Source organism: Capra hircus, chromosome 17, assembly GCF_001704415.2.
Source record: "Capra hircus breed San Clemente chromosome 17, ASM170441v1, whole genome shotgun sequence".
NCBI classification, from domain to species: Eukaryota; Metazoa; Chordata; class Mammalia; order Artiodactyla; family Bovidae; genus Capra; species Capra hircus.
Genome location: NC_030824.1, coordinates 25,845,431 through 25,864,851, shown reverse-complemented (window position 1 = coordinate 25,864,851; position 19,421 = coordinate 25,845,431). Strand labels below are relative to the sequence as shown.

At 45.2% G+C, this 19,421-nt stretch overlaps 1 protein-coding gene across 9 annotated transcripts in view; it reads right to left on the bottom strand.

The window, feature by feature from the left end:
- Positions 1-18,598, bottom strand: part of SFSWAP (splicing factor SWAP homolog) — an 80,743-nt gene extending 62,145 nt beyond the window's left edge. For 3 of the 9 annotated variants that reach the window (XM_018061422.1, XM_018061424.1, XM_018061425.1), the window contains exons 1-7: positions 18,224-18,597; positions 15,519-15,688; positions 14,804-14,935; positions 10,513-10,598; positions 2,102-2,327; positions 1,091-1,203; positions 72-207 (exon numbers count right to left, since the gene is read on the bottom strand). In XM_018061422.1, coding sequence (XP_017916911.1) covers positions 72-207; positions 1,091-1,203; positions 2,102-2,327; positions 10,513-10,598; positions 14,804-14,935; positions 15,519-15,688; positions 18,224-18,441 — 1,081 coding nt within the window. In that variant the 5' untranslated portion in view covers positions 18,442-18,597. Of the gene's footprint in view, positions 1-71; positions 208-1,090; positions 1,204-2,101; positions 2,328-10,512; positions 10,599-14,803; positions 14,936-15,518; positions 16,074-16,102 lie in introns of those variants that run through there. The other 6 variants (XM_018061423.1, XM_018061426.1, XM_018061427.1 and 3 more) reach the window with 5 other exon arrangements.

Below are 19,421 nucleotides of genomic sequence, written 5' to 3'. Positions count from 1 at the left end.
CTACCAGACCTGCCCGCCAGCTTTCATATTTTTTTGACACCCTGCCGGGAAGCGCACAACAAAATACTCACAGTCAGTGGTGTACTCCACCTGGGAGGGCTGCACGGCTGCACCATCCGCCGTGGGTGGGGTGGGGGCAGGACTGTCGGCCTGGGCTTTACGGACCAGTGCTGCAAGGGGGTGATCAGGGTCTACCACCTTCAAAGGCTGCAGAGAGAGAAGATGCCAGGTCACACCATTTCCTGCATTCTGAGTCACGCAAAACCATTCTGTGGCAAGGTTCATCTCAACTTTAGAACAGTATCTACGCTTCAGAAAAACCTCAGCAGACGTGTGTAAACGTGCGTGCACACAAGGAGGTCCTGACTAATTGTGGCTGAGATCTCTAGCTGGTCATGAGATCCAGAGGAAGTGAATAAATGAATCACTTCACTCTTCCTAATGACATGAGGGAAAGTAAGGATGGGAGATAGGACTAGACTGCTGCTGAGAAAAGTGTCAGCCTCCAAATTCACTCAAAATCTCAAACTGTGCCCCTCCTCAAAACAATTTCTCATTTTTAATCACCAACAGCTTTTAAGGTCCAATCGATCAGCCGCACTGTGTGACTGCTGAAAAGATAAGCTTAGGTGTGAGGGACCCGTTTTCTCACATCACAAATGGCAGCATGAGGGGTGTAGATTAACTCCTAATGATAAGGATGAAAAAAAATAAATAGGTTTTTAGGTAACATTATGTTTCCTGTGACAGATGGTTTCAAGCAGCACATACTCTATGCACCTATGAAATCCTCTCATAATAAAATCTGTATGAAAAACCCATTTTCTAAGTCTTAACCAACATTTTACTCATTCTAAATATCCCAAATAGTGAAAAAATCCCAAATATAATAAAATGAAAACAATATGCTTGTGATTATATAAAACAGGGCATATAAGAAATAAAGGGACCAAATCCTTTGCTGCCAAGTCAAACAAAACGGCGAAATATACCTCAATGATCGTAAAACGAAATCGAGCTATTACACAAAAACATGCTTAACAACTTCCAAGGTTAAATTAGCAGTTTTGTTCTGTAAGGAGACCAGCACCTTCATGAGCTCCTCCAGGCGGTTGCACTTCTTCGAGGCGAAGAGGGACGGATGCAAGTAACTGCCATCCTCCTCGTCGTCATCATCTTCATTGTCAGAGCTGATGCCTGACTCTGAAAGCAAAGCACATTTCAAGATTTTACGGTACAAATATACTGTGTGGGAATGTAGGAACAAAGGCAGAACTATGTGCTGCCATTCCTCGATTATCTGTCCAAATAATCCCTCTGGGAAAGACTCCCCATCTCACTGCCCCCGAAGTCACTCAACAGCAAGGCAGGTGGTGAGAAAGGCGTGGCCCAGTGGCAGCTCCCCTCTGGCGTTTATCGGTCAGGGGCCACTGAATATTCACATTTTTTACAAAAGAGGCAAAAATCTTACTGATTTATGAAGGTAAAATAACAGCAACAGGTATTTTAGAAACCTACAGGAGACTAACATGGAGAAGGTAAGGTCTGCAGTAAGACTGATACAACTGATTTTGAAAATCATGTTTCAGCTGAAAAAAAATTCAATGGCAGACAGATATACTGCTGTCTTAGGATATTATTCGAAATACTTAATTAGCCTTTGCCGTAAGGACTCCAAATTTAGACACTCAACCTTATGCCCTAACCGGGCGTGTACCCTAGAACCATCCACGAAGCATGAGCCTGCTGCTTTCTCTGTGACACGTTCAACAGCCCAAAGGAAGGAATTATTTCCAACCTACATGGATATGTTCGGATGGCATCAATATTTAATTCTACATCACCAATCTATAAAAATATTAATAAAGAATCTAACATATTTTCAGACTTATTAGGAAGAGTGTCATACTAGACTATGGAGCACCAGCAGGTTTAATCCCCGGGCCTTGGCAGCAGGACTTCATAAACGTTCTGGAAGTTCTGCAGTGTAGACTTCAAGCTTCTATCTATGAGGATGACTCTCCCTACACTTCTCCAGGGCCCCCCTTACCCCTGCCCCACTCCACCCCAACCAACACAGGACAGAAACAGTCTCACATACTCTTCTTCTCTTCACTTTTGTTTTCTGCCAGTACCGTATACCGTCCTTCTTTCATTGCTTTCTGGATGAACTTGTAGTAGGGGTTGAGGTAGTGATCGAAGCGTAGAAAGTCAAACTGAGAGTTTCGGGCCTGCTTGGCTTTCAGCATTATCTCGAACTGTGCACCTTGTTTGCACACGAAGTTGGCCGTGCGCTCAATGATGGCATGCATTTTGGCTGTTGGTGGCTATGAGAAAACACACATTCATGTCACCAGTTTGTTCTCTTGTCCACTGACTTTGTGACTCAAAACATAGAAGTGACCCTGGTTTTTACTGCCAACTATAAGAAACTACAGACATTTCAAGGGGAAGAGCCCAGTTTGAACTGAGTGACACTGGCCCCTGTCACAAGACAACTAGTTTCTGAATTTTGTGAGCAGAAAACTCCCGTGCTGAGGCAGGACATTCTAGCTTTGTACTGAACTGACGGGGGAAGACTTCTGTAAGAAAATCAACAGGTTTCCGTATATTGGGCACCCTTAAACATGGTTCCAAGACAGGCTTCAGGGGGTTATGAATCTTCTGGGAAGCTGTACGTAAACTCGGCACATACACATGCATATTTCTAGGAGAGGGTGCATGTTTCAACAAGCTTTTCAAGGATCTAAGAATCACTTCTCTTTGGGCTCTAGAATCACTGCAGATGGTGACTGCAGCCATGAAATTACAAGACACCTGCTCTTTGGAAGAAAAGCTATGACAAACCTAGACAGTGTATTAAAAAGCAGAGACATCACTTTGCCAACAAAGGTTCATATAGTCAAAACTACAGTTTTTCCAGCAGTCATGTACAGATGTGAGAGCTGGACCATCAAGAAGGCTGAGCACTGAAGAACTGATGCCTTCGAACTGTGGTACTAGAGAAGATTCCTGAGAGTCCCTTGGACAGCAAGGAGATGAAACTAATCAATCCTAAAGGAAATCAACCCTGAATATTCACTGAAGGACGAATATTGAAGCTGAAGCTCCAATACGTTGGTCACGCAATGGGAAGAGTCAACTTCCCAATGGAAAACACAGAGGATGAGATGGTTGGATGGTATCACTGACTCAATGGACAAGGGTTTGAGCAAACTCAGGGAGATAGTGAAGGACATGGAAGCCTGGCGTGCTGCAGGTCATGGGGTTGCAAAGAATTGGACACAACTTAGCAACTGAACAGCAAAGTATGGTCTGGCCAGAACAGGGAGGGTTTCACCCACCTTTACTGGGTGAATCATCTTGTTGCCTTAGAGTGAGTTTACTACTAGGAATCAGACCCCACCTCTCTCCTGCACCTGCTGCAAAGTTACCTCTACCACATCCTGAGCTGAGCAATTCCTACTCACACATGGAGCCCCTCAGACCAGAGGCTGGAAGCCACACATCTGAAATACTTTTATTAGTATCAATGAAAAGATTAATACTAGAAAATTACATGCAAATAAAGTAGGAAATGGCCTCTCATTAATGACACACAGTCAAGATGCTTATTGTCACTTGAGGCCTGAATTCTTCACGAAATACCAATGCCTTAATTCTCAAATATGATTCCTGAACTAATGACGTCCTTCACTCTTGAACAGCGTAAATGTCTACAATTAAAGCTATTCACTGATCTTGAAATAAACCAGAGACCATGTTGAAGGCTCACTGAATACTTAAGTCTGGATGCTGATGCATGTTTTCAGTGGCTTTGCCTCAACAGGAAGATTAATTTTTGAGTCAGTGCATATATGATAATCATTTATGATTACTTCAGAATAATGACCCTTATGGGAAAATATAACCCCATCTGCCCCTATATGTAGAGATATTCTCTCATGACCTAGCCACGTGTTGGGCAGCATTATGGCTACAGTGGTTACAGAGAAACAGGTCATTTCACAAAGCGATGATGAGTATAGAGAAGCAAAGTACTTTATGAACGTCCTTTCAAGATCTGCTACTAAAGCAAGTATATATAAGACAAATGCCTGGTCTGGAGAAAGACATTCTTTGCTCTATCATGTAAGTTTTAGAAAAGTCCTTTTCTATTTAAAAATATAATCATTCCCACCCAAAGATGAGATTTTAAGGATATGCCCAATGTTCAACACACATATGTTACAAAGACTGATATGGGGGAAAATGATTTTCTAATTCAAGAAAGTGCTTTAAGAAAATGACTGAGCCCCAAGAAGGGGGGCTAACACCTCCCAGATCCCCCAAAATTAATGTGGCTCTAAGAACTCCAGAGTAGGAATCGAAAATGGGACAACATTATGTGAGTTCAGAAAACCTGCACAAGTATGAGATTTCTGAAAAGGTCTGAAAAGACTTGAGCTCAGATCCAGGAGCCGGGGGAAAATGAGGGGGCCAGACTGGGTGGCACATGGGGTGAATAAGTGAGGAACCCCAGGAGCAGCTGGGCTGGCCCTTTCCTCCTCTGTGATCATGAAAGTGAAAGTCGTTCAGTTGTGTCCAGCTGTTTGCGACCCTGTGGACTATACAGTCCATCAAATTCTCCAGGCCGGAATACTGGAGTAGGTAGCCATTTCCTTCTCCAGGGGATCTTCCCAACCCAGGGATTGAACCCAGGTCTCCCACACTGTAGGTGAATTCTTTACCAGCTGAGCCAAAAGGGAAGCCCAAGAATACTGGAGTGGGTAGTCTATCTCTTCTCCAGCAGATCTTCCTGACCCAGGAATCAAACTGGGGTCTCCTGCATTGCAGGTAGATTCTTTACCAACTGAACTATCAGGGAAGGCCCCTGTGATCACAGCCCCTAATAAACATCAGATTGAGTCATGAACTGCACTGTAAAAACAAAACTATGGATGTAACAGCACGGAATATAGGGCTGTCAGGGGTGGAAGGTCTACTGAAACCAGATTCAAAATCCTGAAGCCAGAAAGGAACATGGTGACATATGTGTTTTTAAAAATACATTTAAGTTCTGCATGGAAAGAGGGACAAACAGTTAAGAGACAAAGTACCAGAAGAACAAACATGCACAACACGTGCTGGACCAGGGGTTAGTTAGCGCTCATCATACACGAACAGTCCTCACAATCTCCTGAGAAAACACACGAACTCCACAGGGACATGGGTAAATAAAATTTGTCCCCGCCTCCATCCCATGGCAACACACCAGCTGAACACATGGTGAGAATTAATGCTCTAATCAGAACAACCTTCAACGAAGCATAACCATGTGGCCCCAAGTTCTGCAATGGCTCTGGGCTGCCCTGGGGCCGCTACTCTTGACACCTCTAGCCTGTGTCCCTGTCACAGAAATACTGGTGTCAGGGGGACTGAGGAGCCGAGCAGCACAGTGCCTGGCTCACAGCACCTGCTTAATGAACACTCCTTGGCTGCTGTTGCTATTAACCTACTAGACGGAAACCCAGCCCATGATGGGGACTGTGCATTGAATCCTTCCCCCTTTTCCTTCTGTCCATAAAGTAAGTTAAACAAGCACATTTCATTGGAAGGACTGATACTGAAGCTGAAGCTCCAGTACTTTGGTCACCTGATGCAAAGAGCCGACTCACTGGAAAAGACCCTGATACTGGGAAAGATTGAAGGCAAGAGGAGAAGGGGATGACAGAAGATGAGATGGTTGGATGGCATCACCGATTCAATGGACATGAGTCTGAGCAAACTCTGGGAGATTGTGAAGGACAAGGAAGCCTGGCGTGCTGTAGTCCATGGGGTCGCAGAGTCAGACATGACTGAGTGACTGAACAACAAAGTGCATTTCCCATGTAAATACACTCAAATGGGTGTGCTGAGCAGCAGCACTTCTGGTCCCCACGGCTTGAGGGAAACAACAGAAGGTACAGAACAGACAGGCCCAGAAGGTCCATGGCATCTCAGGTGGGTGAGAGACCAGGTTGAGACACGCCCTCTACCTTCCCTGCAGTGCAACACAAGACAACCACAAACGGGCCTGGGCGTGTGCAGAACTCAGGAGGTGACAAAGCCTGGGAAAGGAACAGGTAACTGAAAACACTGTTAGGACAAGCATTGGGCTACATATTCTGGCAAAAACTAGGTCCTTATTTCCCAAGAAACATACAAGTAGCCACACAGAGTCAGTATAAAAAGCTAAAATAGAGCTGTGAGGCCACCTGAGGGGCTTGCGTCTAGTCTAGGGGCTGGACCTGAAACAAGTGGCCAGCCTCGAGCCTGCACCAGCACACGTCCCCAGGGTGCCGTGACCTCTTAACTGCTCCCAATGCTTCACATGAAACCTCAGAGCCCCTGTAGCCATTGGGTTCTAAACCAAAAACTTAACTTAGAAACCAAGGACCCCTAAAGCACCTGCTCTCTTTACCATCCTCAGCCCCACATGGCCAGGAGCTAGAGAAGCCCCTGCCCACCCAGGCAGCATGTGTCCACATAAACACATGCCAGCAGTTTCAACATTAGTAACCGAGATGGACTATATGACACAGACATCTGTCTGCTAGAGCTCTTCCACTAACGTGGAGACGACAGCGTGTGTATAATGCACACAGCGGATCACTGCTCCAATTCACAGTAATTATGAAAAATCCGCTACTGACATCACCATAAAGGAAAAGCAAGCTGTCCATTGGAGACCCAGTGAGCACTCACAACTGGCTCCTACACAGAGCAATTTCCTACTCGAGAGACCATTTTATAATAACATGAGAAGAGAGCAGACTTTCAGTTCAAGATGGTGGAGCAGAAGGACACGTGTTCATCTCCTGCGAGAGCACCAAAATCACAACTAGCTGTTAAACAACCACCGACAGGAGGACACTGGCACCCCCCCCAAAAGATACCCCACATCTAAAGATAAAGAAGAAGCTGCAGCAAGACTGCAGGAGAGGCACAATCACGACAGAAGCAAATCCTATGCCCACCGAGTGGGGGGCCCACCAACTGGAGAACAATAATACCAAAGAAGTTCTCCCACCGTTGGGGAGGTTCTGAACCCCACGTCAGGCTTCCCAGACTGGGGATCCAACAAAAGGACTGGGCACCCCCGGGGAATCTGACCTTGAAGGCCAGTGGGATTTGACTATAGGACTTCCAGAGAACCGGGGGAAACAGAGACTTCAGTCTTGGTGGGCACAAAATCTTGTGCCCACCAAGACCCAGAGGAAAGGAGCAGTGACCCCACAGGAGACTGAACCAAAACTACCTGCTAGAGTTGGGGGCCTCCGTGGAGGTATGGGTTGGCAGGGGCTCACTGTGGGGCCCGGGGCGCTGGCAGCATCAGGTTGGGAGGGTCCCCGTTGGTGTAAGCCCTCTTCGAGGCCACCACTACCCCCACCACAGAGCTAGCAGACGCCAGGGCTGAGCTGCCTCAGGCCAAACAACTAGCAGGGAGGGAGTGCAACCCCACCCACCAGCAGATAATTGGATTAAAGCTTTACTAAGCAAGGCCCTTTCACTTTTCACTTTCATGTATTAGAGAAGGAACTGGCAACCCACTCTGGTGTTCTTGCCTGAGAATCCATCTATGGGGTTGCACAGAGTTGGACATGACTGACGCGACTTAGTAGCAGCAGCAAGCAAGGGCCTGGCCACCAGACCAAGACCCAGTTTTTCCCATGCCAGTCCCTCCTATCAGGAAGCTTACACAAGCCTCTTAGCCTCCCCCATCAGAAGGCAGACAGAATAAGCAAGAGGCACAGTCCCAAAGCGGCTAAAACAAAAACCATATTACAGAAAGTTAATCAAAATGAAAAAGCAAAAAAAAGAAAAAAAAAAAAAGAAAAAGCAGAAAGTTATATCCCAGATGAAGGGACATCATAAAACCCTAGAAAAACAACTAAATGAAGTGGAAAAGGAACCTGCCAGAAAAAGAATTCAGAATAATGACAGTGAAGATGATCCAGGATCTTGGGAAAACAATGGAGAAGATACAAGAAATGTTTACCAAAGACCTGCAAGAACAAACTAACAGATGAATAATATACTGGAAGGAATCAACAGCAGAATAACTGAGGCAACTGAGGCAGAAGAACAGATAAATGACCTGGAGGACAGAATGGTGGAAATCACTGCCTCAGAAGAGAATACACGAAAAAAGAATGGAAAAAAAAAAAAAAGACAGCCCAAGAGATCTCTGGGACAATCTTAAATACACCAACATTCACATTTTAGGGGTCCCAGAAGCAGAAGAGAGATAGAAAAGACCTGAGAAAATATTTGAAGAGAAAATAGCTGAAAACTTTCCTATAACAAGGGAAAAGAAACAATCAACCAAGTCCAGGAAGCAGAGAGTCCCAGATAGGATATACCCGAGGAGGAACACACTGAGACACACAGTAATCAAACTGACCAAAATTAAAGAGAAAGATAAAATATTAAAAGCAGCAAGGGAAAAACAACAAATAACATACAAGGAAACTCCAACCAGGTTTATCAGCTGATTTCTCAACAGAAACTCCACAAGCCAGAAGGGAGTGGCAAGATATATTTAAAGCAATGAAAGGGAAGAACCTACAACCAAGATTTCCCTACCCAGCAAGACTCTCATACAGATCTGATGCAAAAATCAAAAGCTTTCCAGGCAAGCAAAAGTTAAAAGAATTCAGCAACACCAAATCAGCTTTACAACAAATACTAAAGGAACTTCTTCAGGCAGGAAACACAAGAGAAGCAAAAGACCTACAGAAGATAAACCCCAAATAATTAAGACTATGGTAACAGGATCGTAGTATCTATAATTACCTTAAATGAAAATGGATTAAATGCACCAACCAGAAGACAGAGACTGACTGGGCAGATGAAATCATGTGCATGTATGCACCTCCATTTACCACATCCCTCTGCTTCACCCCCCAAACTGTACGTAATTTTTTTATACTGTGAGGTTAATCATGTTCCCATTATGGCTTGTGACTGTAATCATCTTTTACTTTTTGTCTGGTCACTGATTGATAAACATCTTTCTCTATTGTGATTATGTAACTATTACTCACTTAATACCACTGTATCATGACTGGTCAACAGAAAAATAATAAAACTCTATATTACCAAAACCAAAGAGGAAGAACCATCAAATCCATGCTGCACTAAATATGGGAGGTGTCACGCACACGTGAGGAGAATGCAAAAGACTTCTGTGAGTTTTCAGCGTCCACTGAGTATCAGTGATACTACAGCGGGACACACAGAACGACCTGGAATACCCACATCCATGGCAGGAAGATGCCAAAGAAAAAACTTTACAGTGAGCACAAATAGCCCTTTTCTGGGTATGTACATGCAACAAAAATGTTTAAACATCCCTAATAAACATGTAGGGACCCTACAAAGCATAGCAATTCATGACAGCGTGACAGTCAAAAGACTGTGAGTCAGAGTTCCTGCCTGCTCTGTGTGACCCAACTTCTTCACTTCTCTCCATCTGTGAAAGAGAGATGGTAACAGGAAGCTACTTCATCGGATCACTAGCATTAAATGAGGTAACAGGTGGAGAACCCTTGATGAGGCCTGTTACAATGTAACCTTAACCAAATGCAGCTGAAATAGCCAGGTGAGGTGAGATTAATCCAGCTCCGCCAGTAACCAGCTGCAGGGCACCAAGGTGGAGAGGAGGCCACCCAGGTGTTCCTCCAGAGTGCAGGGGCTGCCTGGAGATACCACAGGGTCTTGACATACTAGAGAGGAAAACCAGGCGGAAGTGTGCCAAGGGAATGTCAAGGTGAAGACACTTATCTTGATGCTGTTGCTGCTAAGTCGCTTCAGTCGTGTCCGACTCTGTGTGACTCCACAGATGGCAGCCCACCAGGCTCCCCCGTCCCTGGGATTCTCCAGGCAAGAACACTGGAGGGGGTTGCCATTTCCTTCTCCAATGCATGAAAGTGAAAAGTGAAAGTGAAGTCGCTTAGTTGTGTTCGACTCTTTGCGACCCCATGGACTGCAGCCCACCAGGCTCCTCCGTCCATGGGATCTTCCAGGCAAGAGTACTGGAATGGGGTGCCATCGCCTTCTCCGGACACTTATCTTAAGTGCCCACAAAAACCACATTAGAGAAAGATAGGCCAGAGCAACTTTATTGAAGCCAAGCTGCTTTGAGCAAGAGGGTTTTTACACCTAAACGTGGCTAACAGTCTCCTCACCAGGAATTCTGACTAGGTTTTTCTGCGCTGGTAAAACCTGGGGATTCAACCACATGGTCTCAGAGTGAGCCAGTTCCCGAGCCCCCGATGCTCTGGTCTAGTGATTCTACTGTAGTGTTTCTCTTTTTCTTTAGAGAAAAGTAGGTGGTGTGTGATGAGTTTTCCTCCATTAACTCAAAAATAATTGTAAAGCATCACACAAACTGTAAGGCGGCTGTGACTGTGGTGAGGTTCTCACATGAGTACTTCCCGGTAAGTGCAAACAGCGGTGAATAGCAACGTGAAGGACAAAGACACCTACCAGCTCCACATCAGGCGGCACGTTCAGTCCTAATGGGGCAATGAAAGGCTCCTCGTTTTCCTCCAAATTTTCAGCCTCATTTTTTTCTGTATAAAAAGAAAACGTAAAACTTCAGAACCACAACCTGAAAAGACGGCACCACCATCAGTAAGCAACAGTGGAGGGGAGAGCGGCAGGAGCATCACCTGGCCCCTCGTGGTCTTGTCGTACATCAGCTCTCAGGAACATTTCCACTCTCTATTCTGTGTTCACTGTACTACCTGTCGGCAAAAGCACCTCACCAGATCCCAGGGGGGCTGGGCTGGTGCAGCATGCGGCCGTGCCTCCCTCGTCCTTGTCTGTTTCCTCCTAGTACTGACAGAGTGGCAGCGCGGACTCCAGGGCCATGGTGCAGGCGCAGTGAGACCACACATGAGAGCGTTTCCACCCCAAGGCTCTGCACGCAGCAGGCAGACACACTTTCACCTCTCCTCCTTCCCAGCCCCTCTGATCTGCTGAGCCCACCCCCACACTATCTGGGTGGGTTCCCCAGAGGGCCAAGCACAGCACAGGGTGCTCAACTGCAAGACGGCTGTTTTCATCACTGAACCATAAAATCCCTGCATGTAACTGCCAAGACCTCTCCACCCAAGCAAACCACCTCTCTCTTCACAAATAATCAGATGTATGTCCATTTTCATTTCTTGTTTAACGGTTCACTTCACAAACATCTGTCTACTGGAAGCCAGACAAGACACCACACACTGCAACTTTCTGAATTCTAAGGTACCTATATACATCTCAATTTAATGAACAATTTAAGCGGATATAGTGAAATATATGAAAACATACTACTAGAAAACCAAGCTAACATTTTTAAGAATTTCACATCTACTTATTTCTTCAAAAAAGATGTGAAATAAACATTAGGTCTTCATCAAAACAAATATCTCCATTGTACATAATGGATTCTCTTGAAGAGACAACCATTTCAAACTTAATTCTCTGCGAAGCCAAGAAGGAATTTTATACAGGCTTCACAGTACAAAAGACCTGCTGACTGCAGTCTGATGAGACACAGATTGATTTGTAAGAGTATTCACCACTGTTCACAAGCTCACATACCCTTGTTCTCTCCCAAGAACTGAAGACTTACTATGGCCTGAAAGCTCCCTGTAATCAGCAACCCATCTCTTCAGCTCCAGTAACCAAATGACACAGCAGAACTGGTAAGTATTAGAAACACCGGTTTGCAACATGCCAAGTAACAGCTTAAAATCCCCAAATTTCTTTGGGAATGAGGCCAAAGGTGTGAATATATAAAAGTATAACTTTACCGTATCTCCCTAAAATGACAAAGTGGTATAAACTTTGTTCGAATAGCCTTTCCTTAGTGCTAAGCTGTTCTCAAAAATAAAGGAACTCAGAGCAAAAGAGCTATTTGGAATAGGTAGCTTACAGATTTGCTCTGTTCTTACACATACTTTTCTTCACAGAAAAATGGTTTTAGTCGCACAAAATAAAAAGCAACTTTTGTAATGCTAACTAAGATTCAAATAAATTTAAATCTTTTCTTGTTAAAAAAAGGGATAGATGATGATGAAAACCTGTGAAAATAAAGGATGGAAACAGTAAGCTGCCGAAAGGGAAGAGAGATGTTACACAGAACTAAAGGCGCCGTCAAAGGCTTCTGGTTAATATCAGAAGGATTCACATCAGTCGACCACCAGGACAGTGCAGTCGCCCCTCAGTGTCTGCAGGGACACCAAAATCCGGGGACGCTCAAGTCCCAGAGCCGGTCCTCTGTATCTGTGGCTCCACTTCTGTGGATTTGGCCAACAGCACAATGCTGCTTTTTATTGAAAGAAGAAAAAAATCTGAGGATAAGCAGACCTCCCCAGTTCACACCTCTGTTGCTCAATGGTCAACTGTATGGCATTTTTGTAAATCAAAGAATACTGAGACATGTTGGTGACTCAGAAAAACAAACAAAAATTAAAATTTTAGACTGTAAGATAATGCAGCAGTAAAGTACAATCTGGTTGTTAGTGGTACTGGGTACCAAACTGTATTCTATTTGAAAAGTGTGTGCATGCATAGGTACACATACAAGTATGTATGTGTGTGTGTGCATGCGTACATGTTATTTGTATATGTGGCATTTTATTTATACTAGTGTAAATTTAGAGTTGAGCTGTAAGTTTTACAGGGGCCCAACTTCCATTAAAAAAATTAATCAGCAGACAAAGCAAAGTTCTGAGAATGTGGTTACAGAAATAAGATTTTAAATATGGAGAATTTACATTAAAGAGAAAACACACTAAAACTTGGAAGAGAAACTAAGCCACACTGAAGTTCTTAAAATTCAATGCTGTTGTTATTTACTTGTTAAGCTGTGTCCAAATCTTTTGCAACCCCATGGACTGTAGCCCACCAGGCTCCTCTGCCCATGGGATTTCCCAGGCAAGAATACTGAAGTGTTTTCAATAATCTGACCATATTTGACATCAGGTAGCCCAACAATTACACTGAGACAGGTACCCAACACCTAGAACAGGCGTTTGCGACATCTTTCTGCAAAAAGCCAGACAGTAAATATTCCTGGCTTTTTGGCCAGGTGGCCTCTGTCTCAACAACTCCACTTTGTCAATGAAGTGCAGAAGCCACACAGACAAAACAGGGACAAATGAGCATGGCTGTTCCAATATAACTTCACAGAAATGCGCCAACTGGGTCTTCAGTCATAGTTTGCTGATCCCCAATCTAAAATGTTAAGAAAACATCACTGTATATTTTCCCAAAATAGTTGATTGACCTTGCAAAAGACATCTGGGTTCTATGAATCTCAGTTCTTCCATTGTGAAATGGAGATAGTGTGCATTCCTTCCTTCTGATCGAACACTGCATATTTAAAGCACACAGAATGTACAGGGCTCAGAGACAACGACAAAGTTGGAACTGTCCAGAATCCTAAGATGGATGACTTATTCCAGATTAAGGAATGAGTGTATGCTTCTCAAACCTGCAAGAACACGTCCACTGCACCCTAGCTTCTGAGGTCTGCTCAGATTCGGAAGTCAATGCTAGAAGGTGTTTAATACCTTAACTAGGCTTTAACTCAATATGATTAAAATTACATCTGGGAAAACTCTTGAGAAGCTTGCAGAACAGAGCTGTGCAACAGTGATTCTTATGGCCATAAAGTAATGAGCAGAATGAAAGCAAGGGCAATGAGGCAAGTGTCTGTATAAGCTGGCCCCCACATCTTGCTGTCATGCCCCGAGGTGAAGAAGCTGGGAGAACCCTAGTGTGGCTGCAGGGCACAGGCATTTTAATGTGCAGGGCAGATGGCATTTTAATATTAACTGCCACAGTTACTTCATACTTGCCAGAAGGTTTCTTACTTGAGGAGAAAACAATAAGTAAGTCCATATCACAGGTTCAGCTAGCTCCAGAATTCCATCTCTCTATGATGTGATTCCAGTTCATTACTTCGAACATTTGAATAGGTTTCTGAAGCTCTTCTTCTCTTTAAACAGAATATCCTGAATAAAGTGATCCACTCTTAATGTTTCCAGTGTGTGTTACCATCATTGACAATTCATGACTGATCAGTATGCAGGGCTGTTATACAGGTGCTCTCAGGGCTTACCAAAGTGAATATGGAGTTTATTTTTGAACTGCACAGCTCCAGTTTTTTTTAGTAGCACCATCGTTTATTAAAAAAAAACATTCAGAGTTAATCCAAAAAGGCATACATTTAGAAGCTTTATTTCTAGGTAAATATTACTTACTTTAAAATACTGTGTAAGTCTATGTCCTAGGGCCTATCGAGGCTAACCAGGACACCCTGTGCTGTCTTCTGTTTGATAATAACTGACTCCACAGGTGTCCTTCCACTGGACACCAGTCATTATTTCACTCATGGAGTGGTTATGAGGAAGCAGGTTAGCAGGAGAGTGGTTAATGCCTGTCCCTTCAAGACCTGAGAACTGTGGATTTCAACACATACACTGTCCATACATTTCATACACAGAATCCAGAGTAACTTCCTGCTCCATGAATCCAAAAGCAAGAAAGGAAAAGGCAACGAGATCCTTGGAAGATAACTGAACTCTGAATTCATTCCCCACTTCCAACAACAATTCCTTTCCTACTTCTTAGCTTTGTTTTACCCTAACATCAATCACGTTTCCTCTCTGTCCCATGGTGACACTGTGGCTGTTTAGTGCCCATAATCGTGCTTTGGAGACTCTATGGTTACCCGCAGCGCCTGCCCAACATCATCACCTGGGCAGCCCCCTCACCTCACCTCTCTGTTTGGAAGGTTCCTCTTCCTCCGTGGGTTCGGATGGGTCATAGTAATCACTGCCGTACGTGAATCCCACTGCATTATAGCTCCCGTCCTCCGCCAGCGCTTCACTCAACCGCTTGTATTCTTCCTCTTGAACAAAAATGAGAATTATGTTAACAGAAGCAGAAATTTACTGAGAAACATTTTATATATTTCTAAAGTTGTGGCTATCAGTAGAGCACACAACACACTTTTTCCAACCTCTTTTCGAGGCAGTAATGTTTTTTAAAATTCCACACTTCACATCTATCAATATGCACTTTTGCCAGTACATGTTTACCACAGACAGCAGATTACACGTCTTTTGTGGAAAATTTCTTCCTGCTGAGAAACTTGGGGATTAAGAACTGTATGAAAGATTGTTACGGCAAAGACAAGAACATCAATTTTAATTTATACGATACTGTTAAAGAAGAACAGTTAAAGAGTTTGGTTTTTGTTTTTTCAAATCCCAGTCTGCCCTCAAAAGCTGGGAAAATTCTCTGTGGCTCTATATATAAACTATCCTGAGGTCCTCTCAGAACGCAAAGACTGCTGTTTTTCCAATCCACTGGGTACTGTCAAGATAATATCAGAAAGAGTGAGTATAAAAAAATGAATGGGAGTAAACTTTTAAATACTTAAAAATTTTTTAAAAAGTTTGTTGCTTAAGTAAGTTTTTCTTGAGCAGTACCTTGCCTTGCCTCCTCCTCAAGCAAGTCCGTATGCAAGGCTAAATACCTCTCTTCATCACACAGGGCCTCTATTCGTGCCTCCTCTTCGGAGAGCTGGTAATCTCTGTTCCATGTGGAATACTCAGCATCGTACTCAGAAAGGTCATGCAGGTGACCGCGCCCATCATATCTGTAATATGAACATGCTGGTCAAGGGGAAGAAATTAACGTTTGGGTTGGTTCGTGTGTGACGTTGTCTATGTATACTTACCAATTAAAATAAAGAAATAAAAATATTAAAGCAAACATAAAAATGCTTCTCATTATATTTAATTTGGCTAGTCATATCTCACCTACTTTTAAACTCAAGTTATCTTAACAAAGTCTAAATTCCTTTCTAACATATGATAAAACTTATAATTAAAGGTAAACAATCCTTTAATAGCTTAAATGGTATCCACTTCAGTGGCAGTTCTTACCCTTTATGGTTTGGTTAACCATTCAATGCCATTTGTAAGGAAAAAAAAAAAGAAAAGAAAAAACTTTTTTTTCTGAAAAGTCAAATATCATAGCTTACATTCACACAAACCGAATACATAAATACCTATCCGTAAGAACCAAACGGTCGAAATTTCCTCGCTTCTTTCTGCTAGTCCCGAACTCTCAGGAGAGATCTTCACCAAAGAAACTTGCGTCCATTGGAGGTAAAATCTTGGCTAGGCTCGCCCCCTAGCCACTTGGCTGAGGAAATAAGTGCTGGGTTATGTGATAGAGAGACACACATACATAGGAACAGTGACATATACGTGCAGTTTAAGGAGGTTCACTAGAAACAGAGCAAAACTATTAGAAGATGCAGTATAAAATATGTGCTTCTAAACTTTATGCCCCCAGGATATAACATACATGAACACACATCCATGTGCACTTGCGCGGACCCATAGGTATGTTGGCCAGATGAAGACTAAGGAAGCATTTTCTGCTATGCTTAAAATACAAAAAGTTCAATGAAGATGCTGTCAAAGTGCAACTCTCAGATAATGAGTGAATTAGGGAATTTCACTTAAAACACTCAGATTTAGGGTTGCAGAAACAGACATTAGAGAGACAAAAGTCTGCTTAATTTTTTAATGCTGACTTTTGTAATGAGGACTAGAAAATATAGGGGGAAAAAAGACATTTACAGGAAAAAAGGCCAAATATTTCAGGGTAGCCAAGTTATTGCATATTATTAAATTTAAAAATTATTTGTACTATGCTGTAAACCTCCTTAACTTACAAATGTAGATCATTATCTTAAAATATTACACATCTACATGTGTAGCGTTTGCTCCCCACTGGTTTTGGAAGACCTAACTCACATCATGTACAGAATGATATGGAAAACTGCATAAAAAGCTCAGAGTTCCTCGCTTATCAAATTTTAACAATACCACAAGTAACACTTTTCAAAAGGAAGCCGCCTGACAACTCAGGCAGCATCATTCAATAGAAACCATGGTTTAAAGGTACAGCATGCTTGAGCAGAGTGCCGGGGCCCTCAGGTCCAGACCTGAGCTGGCGACCCTCCCTCCACGAGTTCTTCTTGTCTAGATCTAACTCCAAGTGGAAACGTCGGGGATGGAAAAGGCGTTTGGTCACTAATGTGTCCATTCTGGCCAGCTCAGAGGTCATCCCTATAGTCAGGTTCCAGGGCTTTGTAGAATCCAGTTTTAATTGTCTCAAACGATGGGCTTCCTTCGCTCGGAGAGACTATTCCACAGTTTAATGGTTGGTCACGGTTACTTTTCAGTCTGGGCCCCAGAAGCAGAGTTGCCAAATTGGCAAAAACCAAACCCACAAACAAAAATTCCAAGGAGAAAGAGGGACTGAAAACATGGGAGGGGAGGGGAGCAAAAACCTACATCATATAAGGTCATCCTTTTCAAATCAAACATCTTCAGAAATTCCAGTCCCATGACCCCTCTGTCCAAAGTGGCCAAACACCCTCCAGAGTGACTACCTAAAAGCATGTTTGATTTGAAAAGAACACACCTCTGTCTCAGCTCTACCCTTCAGTTTTAAGAGACAGTGAAACCGGCCCTAAGAACAGTACCTCTAAGAGCAAGGCCAGTGTCTGCAAAAAGTCAACTGGCCTTCAGTGATTGGCAACTTCAGCCTCAATCTGTGAAACTCATCAGATTAACACAGGAAGGGGGAGGAATTGGGGGGGGGCGGTAATCAAATGTCATGACGGCAAAATACGGGCGCTCCACAGAGAGCCTTGGGGATAAGAGAGGTTCAAAGCCAACTCTTGGGGTCCAAGAGGTCTCTAATCGCGACATCAGCTTGCGGCGTTTCGGGTTGCCCTCCCACCACACGGAGCTGTGGGAGCGCCGAGGGCCCCAGAGCGCCGGTCAGGAGAGGCCCAGGGCCCGGGCAGCTTCCACTGCCCGGAGTGGCAACTGCAACCCAGCGACAAGAGTGAGGGGTCGTGAGGGGCTGCGGGAGCAGAGACGATCCCTCCGGCGACAGACGCGGCACGCAGCTCCAGCCAGTGCCTTAGGGCAGGTTTCACCATCCCCTCCCCCCCAAAACCAGGGGGATGTGAGGACAGGGGAGGGGTGTCCCCCAGATCCCCGATGACTCCAGAAAACCCCTTTCAGTCCCGGCCATCAAGTCAACATCAGACGAAATCAAGCGGGCGAGGGAAGGGGAGGACCGGCGGGTGGGGGGAGGAACCGACCTGTCGATGAGGATCTTGTGGTCCCCCATCCAGGGGATGAGGTGTTGTCCCTGTTCCTGGGCCAGGGCCCTCTCATCGTCTCGGAACAGCTTGCAGGCATAGCCGAAGACCAGCAGCTCCACTCGGTTCCCCCCACCGCCGGCACCGCCGGGCCCGGTCTCCTCCTTCGTGCCGCTTTTCCTCTCGGTTTTGGTGCGGCCTCCGCTCGCGCCGTACATGACAGCGTCCTCAGCGTCCAGGCTGGTTTTCTTCTGCGCCGCGGCCGATGTCCCTGAAGCCTCCGCTTGGCCTACCCGTTCAGTCAAGAGCTCCGCATCCCGGCCCCAAACTAGACACTGCCGCCATTGCGGGCAATAAAATGGAGGAGCGCAACTTCCGGCGAGGTGCAGCCCTACTTCCGGCGAGCAGATTCCACTGATTAGTTAATCCACTCGCGTCGTTTGAGCCTCTAGAAAAATATTTGACTCCAGCTTTTCGCATTCGGAGGTGCCGCCACGTTAGGAACTTCCGTTATCAGAGGAAAGCGCGTTTTTGGTGTGGATTTTCTGCAGCGGCAGTCCAGTGGCGAAAGCGCGGCTTCGGATCGTGCGTTACCTACACCCGGGCGCGTCCCGGCCCTGGGCGGAAGGAGGGCGGGTGCTTCGTGGGCTGCGTACGCGGCTTGGGGCGGGTGCTATTGGTTCCTGGGAGAGGCTTTTCTGTCAGCCGGGCCCTGGACCATGCACTCTGCGGCCGGGGACCGTCGGGTCGGGTGCTTGGGGGCTGTGGGGCCATGAGGTCGTGGGGTTGAGTGTTCTGGGGTCGGGAGCTCTGGGACCGAGGCACCGTGGAGTCGGTTACTCGGGGGCGTGGGTTGTGGAGTCGGGTGTTTGGGGGCCGTGGGGTCGGGTGCTCTGGGCTCGGGGACCGTGGAGTCGAGTGCTTGGGGGCCGTGGGGTCGTGAGGAAAAGGGGCCGTGGGTCGTTGCATCGAGTGCTTTGGGCCGGGGATTCTGGGGCCCGGGAGGTTGACAGGGGTGTGCCTCGGGAGCCGGTCGCATGGCTTTTCTGAAGCCCTGGTTTTTTCTAGGTCCTGGGGGTCATGACCCTGGTCTCGCCTACCTCGTAAGGTTTCCTCAGCGATTGTCAGAGATCTTAGTAAGATGTGAAGCCTCTTGCCTTGACGGATTTTGTGGTCCTGGGGACCCGAGTGGGAGGAG